The sequence below is a fragment of the Pantherophis guttatus genome, chromosome 1, assembly GCF_059756535.1.
Source record: "Pantherophis guttatus breed Tessera chromosome 1, ASM5975653v1, whole genome shotgun sequence".
In the NCBI taxonomy this organism is placed as follows: domain Eukaryota; kingdom Metazoa; phylum Chordata; class Lepidosauria; order Squamata; family Colubridae; genus Pantherophis; species Pantherophis guttatus.
Genome location: NC_142063.1, coordinates 330767258 through 330789843, shown reverse-complemented (window position 1 = coordinate 330789843; position 22586 = coordinate 330767258). Strand labels below are relative to the sequence as shown.

At 41.3% G+C, this 22586-nt stretch overlaps 1 protein-coding gene across 9 annotated transcripts in view; it reads right to left on the bottom strand.

Moving 5' to 3' along the window:
• CUX1 (cut like homeobox 1) overlaps nucleotides 1-22586 on the bottom strand; it is a 358675-nt gene that overhangs the window by 183619 nt on the left and 152470 nt on the right. For all 9 annotated transcript variants that reach the window (XM_087889230.1, XM_034420877.3, XM_034420880.3 and 6 more), the window contains exon 4: nucleotides 10468-10546. In XM_087889230.1, the coding sequence (XP_087745356.1) occupies nucleotides 10468-10546 (79 nt within the window). The remainder of the gene's footprint in view (nucleotides 1-10467; nucleotides 10547-22586) is intronic.

Below are 22586 nucleotides of genomic sequence, written 5' to 3'. Positions count from 1 at the left end.
GGTTTACAGAGTCAGCATACTGCCCTCAACAATCTGGGTCCTCATTTTACCACTTCGGAAGAATGGAAGGCTGAGTCAACCTTGAGCCAGTCAGGATCGAACTCCTGACAGTGGGCAGAGTTAGCTGGCAATAGTGCATTCTCATGGAGGTGATCAAACCAAGAGCATTTTTTTGGGGGGGGGAGATGACTTTTAGACAAACTGGGAAAATCCTTGACTATATAAAATTAGCATATCAGAGAAAAGCCTATTTTCTATGTGCAGGGTGTTTTTCACCTGTTTTCCCCAGATGCGGAAGTGCCTTTTGCCACATTAACTAACATTTGCCACCCAGAAAGAGCATTACCATCTCACTGAAAACAAATCCTGGAGGGACTGTCATACATATTAAACAGATTTTTTGGGTGGGTGCCTCAAAGATGGGGCATCCTGATCTAGTCCCAAAATTCTATCTATGCTGTTGAATGAGTTCCTTTAATTTATTCTGAACACTTTGGCACCAAATCTGGTACAGTTAATCAGAGTTCTTATGTTTAATTTTAACAAGCCAAAAGTTCCAGTAAGCACAATTAGCTCAATCACTTTGCCAAAGGCTGAGCCTCCTGAAAACATCTCTTCAGCTTGGGCTTTAGAATATAGCAGTCCTGAAGTTCAGCGCCAAGATACGTAAAAGCAGATCCCCTTTCTGTGCCTGGAAATTGGAGGCTTTGGTATCCCAGAGGATGGATAAATTGGTACCCTCAGCCAGCATCGTAAGAGAAATAATTGGAACAGAACCAATCTTAAAACTACGTACAAAAACAGCAAGTTAAGTGGTTTGCTCACCTGGAGAGAATGTCTTGGGATTCTGTACCATATACAAAAAGAGGAGAAGGCCAAAGAACACGAGGTAGACCCAGAAGAAGATGGAGAGACAATATCAAAGACACACTACAACAGCATCAAATAACAATGGTGGAGGCTGTCAGAAATACAACAAACAGAACTTTCTATCTTCCTTGACAGAGGAAGAGGAAGAAGAGGAGAAGGAAGAAGAGGATGAGGAAGAAGAGGCATCTTAAAGTCCACACATCTTCAAGTTGCCATGTTTGAAAACACTGTTCCAGTAAAAGCATGCATGGATGCCCAAAACAGACGATTACTCTCCAGAAAGCAGTTCCATTTCCAAATGCTGCTGGCTGAACAGATAACAAGGAGGCCAATAAGTCAGAAAGAAGATATTCCCTGAACTTTCCTGTCAGTTTTTATATTTGTTTTAATTGTTTGTTTTGTTATATCGTGCCCAGAATTACGTTGGAAGAGATGGGCAATTTATTAAATACTGTAAATAAAAGTGGTTTTATAACCCTTGCTGGGTTTTACAATTGTACATGAGGGTTTTTTAGCCATTTTTTTTTTGTTGAAATGTATCATCTTCATAAACTGCCGTGAACTTTGCGAGGAAATACAGGTCATCACTCCCCATCCCCAAATTAAAATATGAGATTCACCATTTTATGTTACTTAGCATAGGGCTAAGTAACGATTTTAACCTAAGAACGCAAACCAGCATGCAAAAAAGTTTACAAAACTGGCAAAAGCTGGTTTGGGCCTTCATGGAACATGCCCAAAATTAGCCTTTCCCTGGCCTGGAATCTATCAGCTGTACTAGAGACGCAGCTCCCAGAATGTCTCTAGAGTTGGGTTCCTGGGAATTCTGGAAGCAGCCGCCGTACATCCGGAGGGCACTAGACTAGACTGGAGAAGGGTGTAACATATATCAATACTGTAAACTGTTTAAAAAGAAAACAGAGCTTAGCTCTCTGCTGCTCCTTCCCTTGCCTGTGCTGTTAGGTGAAGTGTTCAATGTGCCCCTGGTGAGTCTTGCTTCCTCAATGACGTCACACGCCCACGTGGACTCTTTTGCACTGGGGCACTTTAGGCGAATGTAATCATATGATTACATAATTAACCCAGCTGTCTCATTAAGAAAATCAACTGAAATTCAGGGCATAATTAGTCATACAGCAATTAACATGCTGATGAGCAAAAATGATGACAATCCCTCAGGATGGGGAGGATGCTGGGACCACCCATGTCATTGCCAAAAAAAAGAGAGAGAGAGAGAGAGAGAGAGAAATCCTATTTCAGCAGTAAAAAGAGATCTGGGTAAAAAACATTTGCTCACTTAATCTAACAGGAGGAAGAAAAGCCCAAGCAGGCATCGTCCACACAGTAATAAGATGCCCCTCCCAGTTAGGTTGCTGTTCAAAAAAACAGTTAAAACATGCTGAGGCGACTGAGAGACCAATTCTGAATCCAAAACTCCAGTCCACATTTTCCAGCTGACCCAACTGTATTCAAAAGCAAGAATGAGCTGCACACAATGGTGATATATTTGGGGGGGGGGGGGGAAGAGGTGGCAAAAAGTAGAACCAATTTATGTGTGTGAGGGAGGGAGGGAGGGAGGGAGGAAGGAAAGAAGGAAGGAAGGAAGGAAGGAAGGTCAATTCCAGAAAGGGAGAGAAGGGGATATCTAAGTACAGCACTTATTGGAACAGTAGAAATAATCAGATTTTGACTGAAGGAGCTGGTTTGTGGCAAGAAGAACCTGTTTCTTCTCAGTGAAATGCTCTAACCCAGGGGTGTCAAACTCGTGTCGTCATATGACGTATCGAGACTTTTTTCCCCTTTGCTAAACCGGAGGGTGGGTGTGGCCAACATGTGACGCATCCGGCCCACGGGCCACGAGTTTGACACCCCTGCTCTAATCCTTATTTATTCATTTATTTGTTTCAATTTATATACCGCCCTTCTCCAATAGGACTCAGGGCGGTGAACAGCCGAAATAAAAACAGAACATACAAAATTTAAAAACAGTTTAAAATGATTAAATATTTTTGGCCGCGATTTAAAACAAACCCAATTTAAAATCAATTAAAATTTAACCCAAAACTGTGGGATCAAGCCAGCCCGGTTATGCTCAGTTAGAGCATTCGCCACTCTGCCCAGCCTTGCCTCCTCTCATTGCTAATAGCCCTGTAGGTGTTTTTCTGCAAGCAGAGTAGAAATCTTCCTATCATCAGTAATCCAAACCTGGTCAAGACAGGGAGGGAAACATTGCTACACACAAAATGTAGGCTGTATTACCCACACGCCCCTAGATATGGGTGGGCAGTCATATAATTGAAGGCCTTTCCATTCTAAATAAGGACCTGCAGGCAGACCGGTAAGCGTGTCACAGAGAAGGATTTCATTGTCTGATCCACCCATTACTTTATGGGGAATAATACGCTCTCCTTTCAATGTTCGAAATTGCACCATCGATATACAGCTGTGCTGTCTCATTTCTGATTTCTGAGAACATGGCTCAGGTCTTCTAACGGGAAGGAGACAGGAATCAATCATGGTGGAAAATGCTTGAGAAAAGCCAGAAACATCTATAACTATGTAACGAATTAGGGGCGGTGGGGGGGCGCGAAAGCCCTACTAAGCAGGTATATACAAAAGTATGAGGCTATTGCTTAACGCATTGTAAGCCGCCCTGAGTCTCCAGAGAAGGCGGCATATAAATCAAACCAATAAATAAATAAATAAATTCCAATGGCTCAAACAATTATTCAGAATTATGTCCTGCTGCCCTCCTCACTGATTACCTGCCCTGTAAACCCCCATCACTTCCCTCTCTTTCCCTGGGAACTGAGGAAGTCTAAGTTCAGAGAAACAGACCAAGTGCAGGAGTATCTTATCCATATTGTTCTGAAATCCAAAGCTGCGGGGGAGAGGTAGGTGGGTCAGAATGATAGAGTAAGCAGTCAATTTTAAGGTGTCTTTTTCTTTTTTCCTGTTTGCATATAATGGTGCAGCATTCCCTAAACTGCAAAGGAAAACATACTTGATTGTCTTCATTTCAGTACAGCAACAGCTGGAGTGCAGCAGGTGAGAGCATTCCAAGAACTTTCCTAGAAGGCTACACCATTTTATTGCCTTGGGCTGGGACAGCACCCCCCCCCCCCCGGCCAAATTGGCTGATTGGATATTTTGGCATTCCAAGCACACTACTTGCTTTCTGGACTCTAGCGAGTAGCCTATGTAGCCAATGGAGTGAACTGGAAAGAAAAGGACTGTAGTTAGCTCAGCAGAACCAGAAACTTGTTTAAAATTTATTTATTTCCTATGGATTTTTATTAAAGCGGAGCTGTTTTATCTGGGTTTGTTTAAAAAAATAAAAACAACTTCCCTCCCGTTTGTACAGAATCCTTGAAAGTTCCAGTGTCTACACATAAACTGTGGATCTGCAAATACCGCTATGCCAACCCACGACCAACGGAACTGTATTATTTTCGCCTACCTGCAACGCATGCGAGATGCACACGGCTCTAATACAACAAGGCTGGCAATCTCTATTTATCTTGCTAAATTCCAATTTGCCAAATGGTAACTCATTCATCTCCTGGGGTTGGAAGGGGGGGTGCGGGGAGGGGGGGCAATGTCGAATGGTAAAACAAAAGGACTTCATTACAGGCCCCTGTAACACTGACAACAGTCAGACAGACCGTTATGAAACATGAGCAGAACCACACAGGCAATTAATATTTCATACAGCTGGTAATGGCTTCCGAAGGGCTGGCTCTAAAAATAATTCATTCTCTGCGCTTCAAATCCTTTCAGAGAGGTTGTATCTGCTTTTCCCAAAATCAGGTCTTCAAGCAAAAGTGTCTCAGCGCCTGCTTTCTTTTGAGAAATCTCTCTCCCCACACACGAATTTAAGGAGGGGCGTGAGTGAGGCTGGGGAAGGAAGAGCTGGGGAAAAGAGTATCCCGAAGTGAGTCCTTCCAAATGCACAAATCAGCAGCACTGAGAGGCGTCAAAGAGATCTTAAATGACCCTTTATTCTGCCCTTGGGAATTCTCAACAATATCCGTAACTATGATACACGTGTGCACATGCACACATACAGGGAGGGAACGGGAGGGAGAGAGAGAGAGAGACAGAGAGAGAAGGAAGCAAAGGAATGCTTTACCAAGGCATTCCCAGAGATGATGCAGAGCAGAAGATAGAATTAGACCTGGGACACCAGTTTTGGCCAACTGACAATTGTTCTGCTTCATTTATTTTATACAACCATCATGAGGAACGGAGAGACAGGCATAGAAATTCGTAAACACTTTCATAATAAGCTCTTATGCATCCTTCCACAAATAAAAATGCACCACAGACCAGGCAGCCTAATTATACTCCGGCTTCTGAATATTCAAATGCATCCTGATGTAATTGATACATTAATTATTTCCCAGAAAATTAATGAATCCACCTTGCCCGGAGAGTTTATTTTGTGTGTGTGTGTGTGTGTGTGTGAACAAGGTGCGTTTTCACCTGCTTGGCAATGCCAGATTAGAAGATTATTCATGATGGAGGAACTGCCAAATTCAAAATCTCTGCCAGGCTCATGGAGGTGAAGAATCAGAAGATGTTCTGGGCATTCTGTGCTGGCAGGCTTGGAGATTAAATGTTATATAACCCATAATAAATGCAATGCCAAACTCTAAGTTGGTATAATTTCCCCCTGAATTCCATGGGGAGGTTTCAGATCCTCTATCCTTTTTTGACCTTACCCCCACCAGAGTATTGATAATAAAGGTGAAGTGCAATTGCTTATTGCTTAAAGCATTGTAAACCGCCCTGAATCTCCGGAGAAGAGCGGCATATAAATCAAATTAAAAAAAAAAAGTGTTAGTGTTTTTCCGAGATGTCTCTCTCCCCCCCCACCCCGTCCTCCCCAGGTCCCCCCCGCCCCAGTTCAATCGGGTTTAATTCCTTGGTAGTACAGTGGTCTAAGGCACCCTGTTATTAAGCTGGTTATTAAGACCAGCTGCCTGCAATTACTGCAGGTTCGAATCTCGCCAAGGCTCAAGGTTGACTCAGCCTTCCATCCTTTCTAAGGTAGGTAAATTGAGGATCCAGTTGTGGGGGCAATAAGCTGACTTTGTATAAAATATACAAAAGGATGAAGGCTATTGCTGAGCACATTGTAAGCCGCCCTGAGTCTCCGGAGAAGGGCGGCATATAAATCAAAATTAAAAAAAAAAAAATTCTCAGAGACTGCCTGGACAAGTCCCTGCAGGGTTTTTTGCAACCTTTTTCAGAGGCTGGTTTGCCATTGCCACCCTCTAGGCCTGAGAGAAAGTGACTGGCCCAAAAACACCCAGCTGGCTAAGATGGCACGAGTGATTTATAGCCTTAGGCCTTAACCACTACATCAAACTGTCTCTACAGAACAGAATAACAGAGTTGGAAGGGACCTTGTAGGTCATCTAGTCCAGTGGTGAAATCTAAAATTTGTTACTACCGGTTCTGTGGGCGTGGCTTGGTGTGTGTGTGTGTGGGGGGGGGTAATGTGACTGAGTGGGCGTGGCCAATATTTTTTTTTTTTTAACTTTTAAAACCATTTTTTCTACCACCTCTTCGGCGAAGAGGTTGTAAAAAAATGCTTTCAAAAGGCTCTGACGATCCCAGCTGAGTTGCCTGATCAGCAGAGACTTTTTTTCTTTTAAATGCCTCTGATGATCAGGCAACTCAGCTTGGATCGTCAGAGGCATTTAAAAGAAGAAAACCCTTTTTTTTCTTTTAAATGCCTCAGATGGTCCAAGCTGAGTTGCCTGATCATTAGAAACATTTAAAAGAAAAAAAGTCTCTGCCGATCAGGCAACTCAGCTTGGATCGTCAGAGGCATTTAAAAGGAAAAAAAAAAGGTTTTTTTTCTTTTAAAAGCCTTTGATGATCCCAGCTGAGCCGCGTGATCATCAGAGGCTTTTTTTTTTATTTTTAAAAGCATTTTTTCGCCCGAAGTGGTTGTAGAAAAAATGCTTTTAAAAGTAAAAAAAAAGCCTCTGATGATTGTGCGACTCAGCTGGGCATGGGGGGGGGGCAGGGATTTTTACTATCGGTTCTCCAAACCACCTGCCTCCATCGTTACTGGATCGGGCGATCTGGTCCGAACCGGGAGCATTTCACCCCTGATCTAGTCCAATCCCCTGCTCAAGCAGGAGACCCTATTCCATTTCTGACAGATGCAGTCCAGTTTCTCGAAGCTTGTCTAGGGTGCATCAAATTTTCCAGCTACACATCTCCTTGCCCATGAATGAAAAGGAGAATACAAACTACACTGATTCTTTCCAGGGAGACCAGAACTGCTCAGCTCGACATTTTCTAACATTCTAATTTTGTTTTGTTTTATCTCATCCCTGTGTCTGCTCCTGAGGGCTGTTGCTACCCCCAAAACAGATCTTCTTTCTGGAGTGGCAGCTAGTAAAGAACACTTATTTAACAGCAGAAATTTTCTAAAACAGGAATGCTGTTACTCTTTAAATTAGTAAACTCTTTGGTTATAAATGCTGCCTGGAACAGAAGGATGTTCAGAGCCATGCTTGCCCAAAACAAAAAGGAGGACTTGAACCAAACTGAATACATCATGAAATATTATCATAAGGTTTGCAAGCAAATTAAACCAGGTGCTCAATTTCTATATTATTTAGAACTGAACAAAGGCAACTGAAAATGCAGAATAACATAGGGACCCTGGAGGTCTTCTGGTCCAATCCTTTGTTCAAGTAGGAAACCCTATACCATTTTAGACAAATGGATGTCCAATCTCTTCTTAAAAGCCTCCAGTGTTGGGAGCACCCACAACTTCTGCAGCATAAACCAAATTATAATAGTTTCTATGTAATGTCAAATAGATATTTCCCAACAGCCACCTTTTTATCCTTGCAGTGATGGTATTGTCTGAAAATAATAGCTCAAGGGGATAAGGAAGAAAAAAAAAAATTTTTTTGGAACAACAACAACAAAAGAAAACTCAGATTGGAGATGAATAGAAACAGGAAATCAGCTAAAAATACTTCAAAGCTGAAACTGGAGCTCTGGCCTCATGACTTACTAAAATTTATCATGCAAGTACCTAACAGGACACAAGTGGCTTGTTAAGGCGTCCAGTCTTAAAAGCAGAGACCCCTTATCTGGACCCCTTATTCCTTTTGTCACAAAACTTGGCAACAACTTGCATTGTATTCATTTGTTGCACTACTGGTTTATTTTATGAATTGACAGAGTGCCAGATATGAAGTGCTGCCTTAACCAGTTCAGCAGGGTATCAGGTGAATGTAACAGGTGGAGTCAAGAAATGCTTCCTAGTCCACCGGTTTACGTATTTATTTAAGTATGCCATATCAATGGCTTCTCAGAAAGGGAAAAAGTGAAAGAATTTATATAATGTGCAGAATTAACTTCCCCCACCTACCACAGGCATAAAATAAATATGCTCAATCAGTCACTGGAACTCACTGCCACAGAGTCTGCCACAAGAATGCCAATCAATTTTTACAGCAATGACAATTTGTGGGGTAAGGGGAGAGATAAATGTTAAACTTTTAAAACAGTTGAGAAATGGTGCAATATCTTGTGCATGTCAGAGCCTAACATGCTTAAGACATGTAGCCAACTTCCTGTTCCAAACTGGTTTGCCAGTAGGCGAATGGGCTTTTCCCTCCATTTATTATTACAGGTAGTCCTTGACTTACAGACTACAAGTTGGACTGGACCTTTCATCGCTAAGTTGCTTGGTCATTAAATGAGTGATCATGTGACCGCACCTTTTTTTTTTTTTGGCCACTGTTGTTAAGCGAATCTGGCTTCCCTCATTGACATTGCTTGTTGGAAACTGGCTGGAAGATCACAAAAGGCAGTCAAATGATCCCAGGGCACTGAAACTGTGGAATACTGCAACTAGCCTTAAAGGTGAGTTGGTTACCAAGCAGCTGAAATGCGGTCATGGGATGTGTGCGTGTGCATTCATCCGAACTGGGTCGTAAGTAACTTTTGGGAAGGGTGTCCATCATAACTTTAAGCGACCAGTCATTAAGCGAGGACTACTGGTAATTAATATCAATTATGAAGTCTCTTTCTTAAAAAAATAACTTCTTTCCATTTCAGCATATATTCCAAGGATTCAGTTACTTGTGTTAAGTTATATTGTCCTTTGACAATGTAAGTTATAATGTACTCTGAGAGCATATGCGGCAAAGACAAATTCCTTATGTGTCCAATCACACTTGGCCAATAAAGAATTCTATTCTATTCTATTCTATTCTATTCTATTCTATTCTATTCTATTCTATTCTATTCTATTCTATTCTATTCTATTCTATTCCATGTACTCCCATAGAATCTGTTCTAGGATCTGAAAGAGTATTTTGGCAGCCAGCCATTGTAACTGTAGACTCTAGCATTGCCAGGTATATGCAAATTCAGGCTTTATATTAAAAAGTCCTTGGTTCAAACCCCAAGCATCTCTAAATAAGTTTGGGAAGAGACTTAGTATTGTGCTTTGCTTTACTAATTTACTGTATGAGACCAAAGAAAGAATCTGGTAACTAAAATTATTGGACTATGAAGACTGAAAAAGGTTGAGCTGGTTTAAGACAGCTTTTTATCATCCTAATTTTCTTACAGATATACGACTATAAAACCCAGTACACATAAGCCAGATTTTAAGGAGGATGATTACAGCATAATCTGAGCCTGTTGATATCTGTTGTGCATATATGTTCTAGTCAAATATTTTCCCTTCTATGAAAGCAGGATACTAACCCACCCGACCAATTAGAAGGATTGAATCCAGGCAAATCATGTCTGGCCATCTGCATTCCCAAACATTACAGTTCACTGGTGAATAAGTCATTAAACAATGAGAGAAAAACACCTTTCACAATAATATTTATTAATGGATGCATTCAACTTAAATTCTAGCAGCAAAAGGCACAGTAGAATACTCCAAATAGTGTTTCAATGCTTGCATTATAGATTCCTTTTATCTCGATATGGATACAAGTAGAATTTACAAGTAGCAGCTATGCTGAGCGGTCTAAGAACATTCCATACATGAATTATAAGCAGAGACAGAGAGAAAAGCTTGGAATGTAGAATGCTAGGAATAAAGGCCAAACACCCACAGGAAAACATCTTGCTTTATAATTATAATAAGCCACATCAGGGAACCAAGGCTCATTATTTCAAGATACATTTCCTGATCATGTCAATCTCAAGACTAGAGAACAAGCTGGAAGGAGGCATATGAAAGTGTGCATTGTTAGATAAACTTTCCAGTGTGTTTCATATCTTCAAAAAGGCTATGTAGCCATCCATGCTCACAGCAGATCCTACAAAAATCTGACCTTGAAAGAACTGAACATCAACAGAAAAACTGGCAGAGTTAAAGAATCAGTTCTTTAACAACTCAGCTAGCTGGCATCTCAGGCTTCCCTTTCTCTTTTTCTCTCTTGCAACACAGAATGTTTCAGGCAAGGCAACAGTTGAGTAGAAACACCTCTTAATTCTGCAGCCAAACACCAGGGAAAGGTGAAAATGTCTGATGGAACTTAAGCCTATGAACATGCTTGATTTTTAGAACAGGACAATAAGTCAGCATACCTGGAACATCAATTAATCTCTTGTAGACATTTAGGAATGCCGCTTCTGCTTCTTTGCTTCTTTTGCCTAATGCATCAATCTGGAAAAAAAGAAAAGAAAAGAAAAGAAGGAGAATGAGTCCTGGATCAGTTCCTGAATCATACCTAAATACAGTATATGTGACTGAATATATGATTGCATGAACATTACTGGTGCCCATGTTCATTTCAAGATTAATGTGAGGAACCAAGATCTTCATAATTAGCTCAGGTCTTTCCCAGTTGGAAGACCTTTCATCCACTCGATGCAAGCACCCAGTTTTGAGGACACCAACAAATTTTTCATTGCTGTAGTTGACTCCTGTCATTAAGAGAAGAAAGAAACAAGGGGCAATGGTGGGACCAACCAGAAAGAATTGCTGTAGATAAAGTTTCTGAAATGCCCAACCCAAGTCATTTTATTTAGGTTAGAATACTGGAAAGATCTAAAAAAACCTTTGAATTCCTAAGTTCAACAACCACATGGCTTAACTCAGAGTTCCCCAACCTTTCCGGCTTTGCAGATTTGGGGGTGGGGTGGAGGGAAGGGGGATGATTCCGCAAGAGTAGCAAGCAAATGCCGGTGCAAATATAGCATGTGCGCATGCGCTCGCTGGCTACTTGCACAAGTAGGGATGCATGTGCATGCACATGCTCGCTCACCACTTCTGTGGCTTGGTCCAAATAGCTCAAGGCCACCAAGTAGTAGGCCACAGCCCAGGAGTTGGGGCTTAATTTATGACATTCATAGTTGAATGTATTTTATATTTCTAAGTATAAATGCAATTAACACCCATTCTTCTCCATTCATATCCATTTTCATCTATAACAAGGCAATTTATTGCTCTCCAAATATTTTGGATTCTAACTTCTATAATGCCCCGGTCAGCAGTTTCCCTCAAGAATTTAAGGTAGCTCTGATGAGCCACTAGCACTAGACTCTTGCCTCCTCCAACCATCATTGTAGTAATGACTTCTGTCAGTCATCAAAGAACAGTTGCAACAGCGAGTCTTCAGGAACCAATGCTACTTCCATGAGGAAAGCTAGAATTACTGGCCATGGTGAACCTAGATTTGAGAATTGCTAGGAACTCCTGCACCAGGCGGTCCTTGGTTTTTGGAATGCTACTGTGAAAATCTACAGATCAAAAGTTTCTAACATTGAATTCCTGAGAAAACCTTTAGGGTATATATATTTGTATTTCTGTATCAGAGGTGGGTTTCAGCAGGTTCTGACCAGTTCTGGAGAACCGGTAGCGGAAATTTTGAGTAGTTCGGAGAACCGGTAGTAAAAATTCTGACTGGCCCCGCCCCCATCTATTCTCTGCCTCCCAAGTCCCAGCTGATCGGGAGGAAATCAAAAAGCTTCATACACACCAATAGTGGACCACCACCAACAGTATCATTATAACCCTCAAATGCTTTAGAAAGGGCTGGTGGTTTTTTTTTTCCTTCTCAGGAAAAGCAAAAGAAAAGCTTTGCTGAACCTCCAAAGCCTATCCAGCTTTCTATCATCATAGGACTAGTTGCCTTTTGGAAAAGCGACTTTGGGACAACCATGACCTGGATGATTGGAATCTCCATAAACATTCAGAAAACTGAGAGGCACACTGCCTCTAATTGTTGCCCTTATGTTTAACAGTTATTGGGGATCTCCATAAATTATCTCCATAAATTTGTCTAATTTCCTTTTATACCCACTTAAATTGGATGCTAACACTACATTTTGTGGCAATGACTTCCATAGCTTATAGTTTGACATGAGATGCCTAAACTGCAAACAACTGTTGCTGACCATTCTATGAAGGACAAAAGGGTTATAAATGCAAATAAAGACAACATCCACATTTAGACTTGATAACTCAGAAAGGGCTATTTAGACTATTGGATCCAGTCTCCAACTGCAGTCTCTAAATTAAAACATCTTTGACCAAGAGGACATCTAGCCTTCATTTGAGCAGATCAACTTCATTGGATAATTGATTCCATTGTTGAACTGTCTCACTGTTGGAAGCTTTTACTTACTTACTTACTTACTATCTATATTTATTAAATGTGTTTGCTGTGCATCTCACCACAAAGCATTCAACATTCAACTGGAACCTGCCTTCCTTTAGTTCAAGGGTGTCAAACTTGATTTCATTGAGGGCTGCATCAGGGTTGTGTTTGATCTTGGGAAACCGGAGTGGGCATCACAGTGTGGTATGGCTAGCTCGATGTCACTTATGTCAGGGGTACCTGTGGTGGCCCAAGCGCTCTGCCAGATAAAATGGGCTTCCAAGCTCCATTTTCAGCTGCGACGGCCTCATGCATCCTTCTGCCAGCAAAAATGGAGCTTGCGATCCTCCTGAGCTCCGTTTTCACTGGCAGAGGCACTGTGGGCCGGTCCTTCGCTGTTTCCAGGGTGGCCCCGTGGGCCAGATCTAAACACCCTGTGGGCTGGAACAGACCCCCCCGGGCCTTGAGTTTGACACCCCTGCTCTAGTTCAGTTACATTAATTTGTGAAACCATTCCGGAAAAAATGCTAAAAAGCTTGACATCATCATTTTACCCACCTTTTTCAAGCAGTACCACCAATACACCAAGAGTAAAAGAAGCAACAAGAAGTGTTATTAATGCTGAACACCAAAACAGCTTATACTGGGAATCAGGTTTGTCTCTCACTCCAGCCATTAACACATAAGCCTGAGAAGTAATACAACCTAGCAGCTCCGTGATAAACAATCCATGCTGTAAGGCATTATATACCACTTACTTACTGGACAGTTACAATATCAGCTGTGCTGCAATCAATAAATACACCTTTTTGCTTTTAATGCCAACAGCGAAACCCACATCTTGGACTATTAGGCCACAGTATGTGCTTTATTTATCTCAGGATTTATCTATTTTTTGAAAAAGCAAAGAGCAGCTTTCTACCGATTCACCTTTTCTGAATGAATTAGAAATGAAACCCAAAGACTGGCACTACTTTTCCAGCGTTTTTAGGTTTTTAAGGGCTAAGATGAAACCTGAAAATTGGGCAACACAATAGGAAATGCTGTTGTCTTTCTTGCAAGGCTGATGTCAGACTCACATGGATGAACCAGACCGAAATGACAACAAGATGAGCTAATTCTACTTGATTGTAAAGCGACATGAATGACAGAATCTTGCAGGTCTGAAAACAGAATCCTCGTCCTCCCTTTATAGCCTGGGAAACTAGGGAGGGTCTCATCTGAACCCCTTGCCTCACTCACGATCCATTATCCAGCTGTCACCTATGCTGTCTCTTATCTGACTGTTCCCCTAACCACTCTCCTGAGGACTTTCTCACATACCATTATACAATCGAGATTCATTCCCTAAGTCCGTGATGGCGAACCTATGGCACGCGTGCCGGAAGTGGCACACAGAGCCATCTCTCCGGGCACGCCACCCAACTGGTCTTTGCAGGCGCATGCGCACCAGAAACCGGAAGACCAGGTGACCAGTGTGTATGTGCACACCGGAAACCAGAAGCTGTTAAATGAATCTGGTGTTAAATGAATCAGAAGGTGTGGGGTAGTGTAGGGTTTCCTGCCTAAGCAAGGGGTTGGACTAGAAGACCTCCAAGGTCCCTTCCAACTCTATTATTCTATTCTATTCTAAGGTTACAAAAGATGATCACACAACCCCGGGACACTGTAACCATCATGAATATGATTCAGTTGCCAAGCATCTGAATTTTGATCATGTGACCGTGGTGGTGCTGCAATGGTCATTAAGTGTGTGAAAAACGGTCACAACTCACTTTTTTCACAACTCACTTTGAACGGTCACTAAATGTTGTAACTCGAGGACTGCCTGTATTTGGCGTAGTTTGTAATCACTGAGCTCGGCAAGTGCTTCTCAGAACTGCCCCTTCTGCTCTAACATTTATTAGCTATTATTTTTAATTATTATTTTTATTAATTAAATTTGTATACCGCCCTTAATATTAAATATTAAATATTAAAATTCAGAATGTTCCCGATTGCCACATTATGTTTAATCCACAGCAAATGCAGCTTTGTGGCTTGAAGAGGTTAAATTTTGGAGTGCTTGGCTGCTTTCCAGACCCTTTGCACAAAATTGGGCTAATGCAACAGCACAAGAAGCGCCCAGACTGGCCATGATTAATAGACTGCCAAAGACAGTGCTTTCCACAAAACACACACTTCTCATTCCCTTGCTTCCATAGATCATGGACTTATCCTCAAAATATCTGACTGAAATTGAATTTGGCTTCTCTCTCAACCGTTCATTTCCTATGTTATGCAAAGTTATATCCTTTTTCTGCCTGAGCAGAACCAAACCAGCTGCAGCCCTTCAGAAGGAAAATGTGGTTCCAATTACAAAAAGCTGGCCTAGATACTGAACCACAGTTCTGATGCTGCTCTAATTGAGCCATCATGGAGCAAATGTAAAGTAACAAAATTGGATTAATTAGGTTTGCAAAGTTCAACACAAGAAATCTTGGCAATGGGAAGATGGGGAGTAGGTACTTAATAATGGAGGAAGTGCTACACAACAGAACAAGATTAAGGTATCTTAGTCCTCCAGCATTTTACAGCCAGTAACTTTTCTGGTTACACTGATATATGTGAACAATAGCAATAGCACTTAGACTTATATACCGCTTTACAGTGCTTTTACAGCCCTCTGTAAGCGGTTTACAGAGTCAGCACATTGCCCTCAACAATTTGGGTTCTCATTTTACCCACCTCGGAAGGAAGGAAGGCTGAGTCAACCTTGCAACAATGCAACGCAAAAGCCAGTTTGATCTGGTGACTTAAGGCACCAGGCTAGAAACTGGGCGACCATGAGCTTTATACCAGTCTTAGGTATGACAGCCGGCTTGGGTGACTTTGTGCCAGCCACTCTCTCTTAGCCCAATTCACACCACAGGGCTATTTTCCACTGTTTTGTGGGGAACGCAGGAGGAGGAAGAAGTATTGCGTATGTTCATTTCTATAAAAATAGTAATGGTGGGATTTAAAAAAAGAGCTTACATTTACTATGCAATCGAATCTGGTCGCAAATAGGCAATGTATGTAATATCCAGAAAGTGGAATAAGCTGAGAATTCCAAGGCATTTAAAGCACAATTTTAGGTTTCTTTTAGAATTTTACTGCCTCTCTGTTATTGTATGGTAGTCCTTAATGGTACTGTTGATTATGTTGTTTATTCATCTTGCTTATGCTGCTTCCTATGTTACTGTTAATACTGTTCTCTTTTTTATTAATAGATTTACTAAGTTCTACACCGTTCAGGGAACTGTAGTTAGTAGACTATATGAAAGTATCCAAAATCATTAAAATAAGGAACTGTATTCATTAATGCTTAGTGCTGTAACTAAACTATACTTTAGAATTTCAGAAACTATGGAGTAGGTTTAAGAAAAGGAAGTAGAAAAAGCAACCATTCTCCTATCTCCTGTTGAAACAGATAGTAGTTTCCCAGACCACTCCTTCTATACAACTTAACCATCACTACCACAACATCACAACAGAGATTTATTTGTAAGAATGAACAATATAGTTTTTTGTATCCCATCTCATCAACCATATGAAAGCCAAACTGAGAAAGCTATATGCATGCTCTCTACTGCACGAATACAGTGTTAACCAACCAATTCAACACCTACCCACCCATCCCCGCTAAATTACTGGGTTTCACCCATCAGTGTTGCAATAAGCTTCCTTATTCAAAGTAACAGGAGAGTTTAGCCTGACATCCCTTTGCCTTGTGCCAAATGCAAACTGAAGAATGGTAGGCACTGCTAGTCACATTTTTTTCCCCCAGTCTCTCTGCCTTCTGGCCAGCTCCAAATTAGCAACTTCTCTGTTGCTCTTGGACAGCCCTACTATGCCACATGAAAAGAATATTGATGACCTCAGGAAATCCCTACCCAGTTTTAAAAATAGCTGCTTCGTGACATCACAAAGACAAGTTCAGACACTCCATTTCCTAATATTCACTTTTCCTTAACAATAGTCAGTCTGGCCCAGGTTTCTTTCTTTTTTTTTTTTGAAAGCCATGACCGACTTTGGTTTTCTCATTTAGGATGTTTTCAAAACTATATCCCAGCACTGTTTAGAGGATTGAATTCCTTTTGAACTATCTTCTTCTTCTTCTTGTGCCATAGACAAGATGTTGGCGATCCTATTTTTATCAATAGTCGCATGAAAAAGTGCTGCTGAGTTTTGTCCTAAGCAATCCCTTAGTTTTTGAAGCCATGTTGTTCTTCTTCTGCCTTGACCTCGTTTGCCTTCAATCTTTCCCTGGAGGATTAAGTGAAGTATGGGGTATTTTTCCGGGTGTCGCATCCCATGTCCAAAATATTCCAACTTTTGCTTTTTGAACTATGGGAGTCCACAACAGGCTCAATTTAAACAACTCTTTTTAATAGCTACAGCTCTAGAAGGCATGACATTTATTTGAAAGTATGCCTTTTCCTAGCTGATCTTACATAAACCGCAGATCCTCTTCAGAAACACTGCCTCAACATCCGGATGTATAAACTAAGAGGATGTTGTAGACACTCTGGAACAAATTCCCAGTATTGGAAGGGCTATGGACAAAACCTCCGTCTGTTGGCCCTTCTGGAAGGCTGTAAGCTGCAACTCAGTGATTGCTGAAAGGGAGCAGGGGGCAAACATTTATGGTCTGTTGTTGCTTTTTCTGTTCTGGGATTTTATAGATAAAAATGGAAGTGGGAAATCTCCAGGAAAAACACGACCATTCATTCCTAGTATTGAAATCCTTCAACTGCACTGGAAAAAAAGCAACTTAAAGGTTTTGTGTGAGGTGGTGTCAGGCTAAGCCCCAACACGACAAAGAACAATTCAGCCAGAGTTCAGTTCTTTATTTACTTCCACACAATAGACAGAATCTTGCCAGACTAAACGCTTACTATTTTCACCATAACAGATATACCTTGGGCGAGTCCAGGGAGTGGCTATTTTTACTCTCTTCCTACTGTCTTCCTATCCAGCTCTAGGCTGTGCTGCCTCCTCTCTCACCTCCCTTCCTGGAATACGCTTCCTCTTTGCTGGGAAAGTGCAGCTCTACTGTGGTCCATCATAGGAGGGGCAGATTTTGGACCATTTTTCAAGATTGTGGGAAATTAAGGATAGGAATGAGAACTGGTTGCCTACCATTTGCAACTTTAATTGGCAAAACGGGAAGGCCGACACATGAACAAAAGCCAGTCATATTGCTGCCAGAACCGAGTGGCACAATCTCGGGGGTACAAGCAGATCTTGGGACTGCCCATCATAGTAGTGCTGAAAGTAAACCTTTTTGCAGCCGAGGGACTCATTTTCAATTTTCTACCGTGTTTCCCCGAAAATAAGACCCTGTTTTATATTTTTTTTGAACCCTGAAATAAGCGCTTGGCTTTATTGCCATATGCTCAAAAGCCCGATTGGGCTTATTATCAGGGGATGTCTTGTTTTGGGGGAAACAGGGTATCTATCCATCTTCTATCTCAAAGGTCATAGGAGACATAGCCACTGACATCGTGATGTAACTGGAAGCTAGGCTGAATTTTTTTCAGGCTTTTGCAGTAGGTGATTTAAACTCAGAATGTTAGCAATATATTAATTTTGAAATTTGTTTCGATTTAATGTCACACATTCAACTGTTAAGAAAAACAATCTGTTGCCCGTCCCCTCGTCCCCCCCCCTTTGTGGAATCTTGGCAGAACTGTTTAAGGTGTTGGGAGGGAAGGGTATGTGTGAGGAAAGATTACCATTTTGGTAATAATGCCAGTTATGGAAAAAACTTTTCAGACAGGCTAATCTAAAGTATTTTTAAACAGCTTTTAGCACTTAGGTCTTTGAAATAATAATCTCAGCCTCTCAATAATATATTAATTAGGTTCTAGTTTACTGTGTTCTTTTTTACTCTTGGTACACACAGTTCTACTTCTAACAAATTTAATTTTATTCTGATCCATCCCTCTGCTTTGAAGAGGCATTCTTTCCGAAATTAGCAAGTGGCTTCAAAGATCAAGCTTTCTCACAATGATCTCACTGTCATCCCCAGATGACAATACATTCACCCACCTTTCCCTCTGTCTCCTGCACACAATGTTTGGGAAGCTAGCAATAACTTCCCATTCAAGCAGGTGTTGAAAGGAACACATCTAGCACCCCTCAAAAACTGAAGCAGAATGAACGAACGAATGTATGAGTCTGTGTATGTAGATGCATTTCTAGTTAATCTAAGATTATTTAAAACAGAAATTTATTATCTTCCTTCCAAGTAAATTCCAGTAGCTCTGGGAGAATTTGTTAATTCTGCTATGATAAATTGCTCCTACAAGGTTGTGTATTCCTAATACTTCTTGCATTTTGTATGCTTTTAATTTTCTTTAGGCTATCTTAAGGTCTCATTTTTGTGTTATTGCCTGACTCCAGGCCAAAACTGCGTGGCTCATGATATATATGGACAAACACAATTTATACATATACAGAAAGAAAGAGGTCACCTATTCAGAAACTGAAGTAGTCAGAACAATAGAGTTTAGTCTAATTTTGTATTAAATCAAGGTCAACTGTTATGGAAGCAAACATACCATTTAAAAAAAAACCCAGTTTATTCAGGAGTACAGATTAGTCAGTGTTAGCCTGTTATTTCAAGAGCAAGGGGAAGTCTTCTCAATCCCTCACTAAAAAAACCTTGGATAACTGCTCTCTCTCACTGCATCAAAACATTAGGATGCAAACCTACTGTGCATTCAACACCTGTCTGCAGGAGGTCAGATCTAAGAAACAGATCGGTGCTGTTTAAAAAGGGGAACTCTTAATGCTCATATTTTTTCACTTCTTCCCTACCCCTCTGAACAGCAGACCTTAACTGCAGAGGGAGAACCAGAGGTGGGTTTCAACAGGTTCTGACCAGTTCTGGAGAACCGGTAGTGGAAATTTTGAGTAGTTCGGAGAACTGGTAAATACCACCTCTGACTGGCCCCATCCCCATCTATTTTCTGCCTCCCGAGTCCCAGCTGATCAGGAGGAAATGGGGATTTTGTAGTAACCTTCCCCTGGGGTGAAGAGGGAATGGAGATTTTACAGTATCCTTCCCCTGCCATGCTCACGAGCCACACCCACCAAGCCACGCCCACAGAACCGGTAGTAAAAAATTATTGAATCACACCACTGGGGGGGAACCTAAGGCTCCAGAACTTTTTATGGAATCTCTTTCATCCCACCTCACGTGCTATTTAGCCACACGTGCTAAATAACAATAGCACAACATTCTGCTACTCGCAAGGCAAGAAAATGTGAAAGGCTTTTGCCCTGCCAATAAGGAATGCCCATACTCTCATGTGTGGGAACAGGGACATCCAATGCCCTTTCTTGCAGCAGTTAACATTTGCTACTAAGGAAGGTCACTCCAAACTGGCCTCTTTAAAGTAGCAGATCTATCTATCTATCTATCTATCTATCTATCTATCTATCTATCTATCTATCCATCCATCCATCCATCCATCCATCTATCAGTATTTTTTTTAAACTCACTGGATAAGTTTTAATATTTTAACATACTGTATGCCACTTTGTGAGCTGTAACACTGAAAGGTGATCTATATATAGAAAGAAGTGAATAACGAATTAGTGAATTAATTACACTGGCCTGGATCCAAAGAAACATGATGGAATCAATTGGTTCATTCCAATGACCCAGAGCCAATTACCCAGAGAAGGTGATAGCCTCCCCTTCACTGGATGCATTCAACCAGATAGCCATCTGTTAGGGATGTTTTAATTTGGATTCCTGAACTGAGCGGGAGGTTGGACTCAGTGGCCTAAATTGTCCCTTCCAACCCTGTGATTCTATGAAAAGGAATAACATATATTCTTCGTACAATGAGTTCCAGCAGTCCATTGTGCAAATGAGACAGCAGTTCTACAAGAAAAAGAGCAAGTAAAGGTGTGTAGTGAATGAACTCTAGTGAGTCAAAGAAGAAATGTTCTAGACCCAAGAGTCACTTTTATCATGTGTTTATCACTTGCCCCTCTTCTCTATGTTAAAACTGCTTTCCTTATCCAAGGGGCTACCGTATTCCAGTAAGAGAACAAAGGTTAGAAGACAAACTACTGCAACTTGGGATAGGAGGAGTTGTGGGTTGAAATGAAGCTTGTTTGATTTTTTTTTTTTTTAAATTGCCATCTGAATAGAGAAGAGAACTGCTGCAGGGGTAGGATGAAGGAAAATGCACTCCCTACCTAAGCAACATTTCATAACTTCCTCCAAATTTTGAAGTGCCAGTAGTGGATAAAGCAACCTGGGCCAAGGAATGGGCCAACCCACAAAGAAGTGGGGGGGGGGAATGTCAACCTATTCTCCAAATCACCTGAAGACAAAACAAGAAACAATGGATGGAAACTAATCAAGACGAGAACCAAGACTGGAACTAAGGAGAAATTTCCTGGCAGTTAAAATAATTTATCGGTGGAATGGCTTCCTTCCAGAAGTTGTGAGGGCTCCAACATTGGAGATTTTAAAGAAGAAATTGGACAAACATTTGTCTAAAATGGCATAGGGTCTCCTGCTTGAGCAGGGAGTTGGACTAGAAGACATCCAAGGTCCCTTCCAACTCTGTTTTCTGTTATTCTGAATATGGGTGGGCACTAGAGATGAAGCAAGGGTGTCACATTTAAAGTTCAGACACCTCCAAGAATTCCACTGTCTTGATATTTCCAGTTTCAGCTATGAAATGTCCAGCCATGACAAACATCTTTTGAAAGCCTTCCTCAACTTCAAAAGTCATGTGCCAAATAACTTGGAAATGTTCTATCTCCTTGGTGGTAGAACATGTGGCCTCAGGTAGCATCTGCCCGACTAAATCAAACTGGCAAGGTTGGCACAGTCAGGGTTCCATTGATTGCCACCTATCAATGCCCCAGAAGCACACCATCTTTGCAGCAGTGCCTGGACTCTGAAATGAAGTCCCCTCCCCTCAAGAGTCAAACAGGTACCATTTTGCTGGTCTTTTGTAAGGACCTTAACTCTTTACCCAGGCTTTTGGAGAGGATAACTGATATTCTTTCATTCCCTCCCTCCTTTTCTGGGTTTACTTTGTTTGCTAACCTTGTTCTTCTATCCTGTATTATTTGTGTGTTTCCTATTGTTCTTTGTTTTTAAATGTTTTAACAACTGTAAGCTGCCCAGAGATAGTGGGAGTGAGGCTACATATAAATTGAATAAATTATGGCCTGCCACGTAGTCAGCTAAATGTTTAAGATAAATTTGGCATTTTCATCCACCTATTGAGTCCTTTATAAAGACCTGGGATAAGCAGGTATTGTGTGATGGTGTTAAATGTATTGTTGCAGTATTATTATACCAGCTAATTACATCTGGAGCAAGCAAAAGATTTTTGGACATGACAGTTTAACATAAGTAATGGGCAAAAAAGGAACAAGGGCCTAGAGGCATCATGGAGCTTCCTTATAGGGGATAAAGCCTAACAATCTACTCAAGGAGTAGCCCAGCATGCCTAGGGAATCTTGCAGTCACATTGTAGTTAACAAGCAGGGCTGCGTTATGGCAGCTAACTAAATACATCTGGATAGCCTTGTAGAAAGAACAGACTTAATGAACACCAGCTGAATAAGAGCACGCTAGCTACAACCGCTCCTATGAAGTTGTGTGTTTGAGAATAACTCAATAGTAGCTGAAACTGGTTATTCTCATGTTCTAGCAGAGAGTATTCAGATTCATGGATTCTTTGCTGCCTGAATTCTAACCTTTGTTCTCTTATCTTTGCCTCCTGGAACCTTGCCCAGAAGTAGAATGCTTTGGCTTCTGTCTTCTGGACCAATTTACGGACTAATCTTCTCTATGTCCCCTTGGCCATGACTAACCCTTTTTGGAATTCGACCTTGGATTATATGTGGACTTGGTAGCAGGCAGCTTTCTGTGCACTTTTGCTTGGATTAAAGCATTGCAAGATCAATTCTAAACCTACTTGGGGAATCCGAACCTAGAGGTTGGATGAAAGTGAAAAATATATCAATCTGGGGAACAGAATGTTCTGTTTCCCTCTGGAGCATGCTGAACCTCCTTCTGGTACATGCCATGGGGGG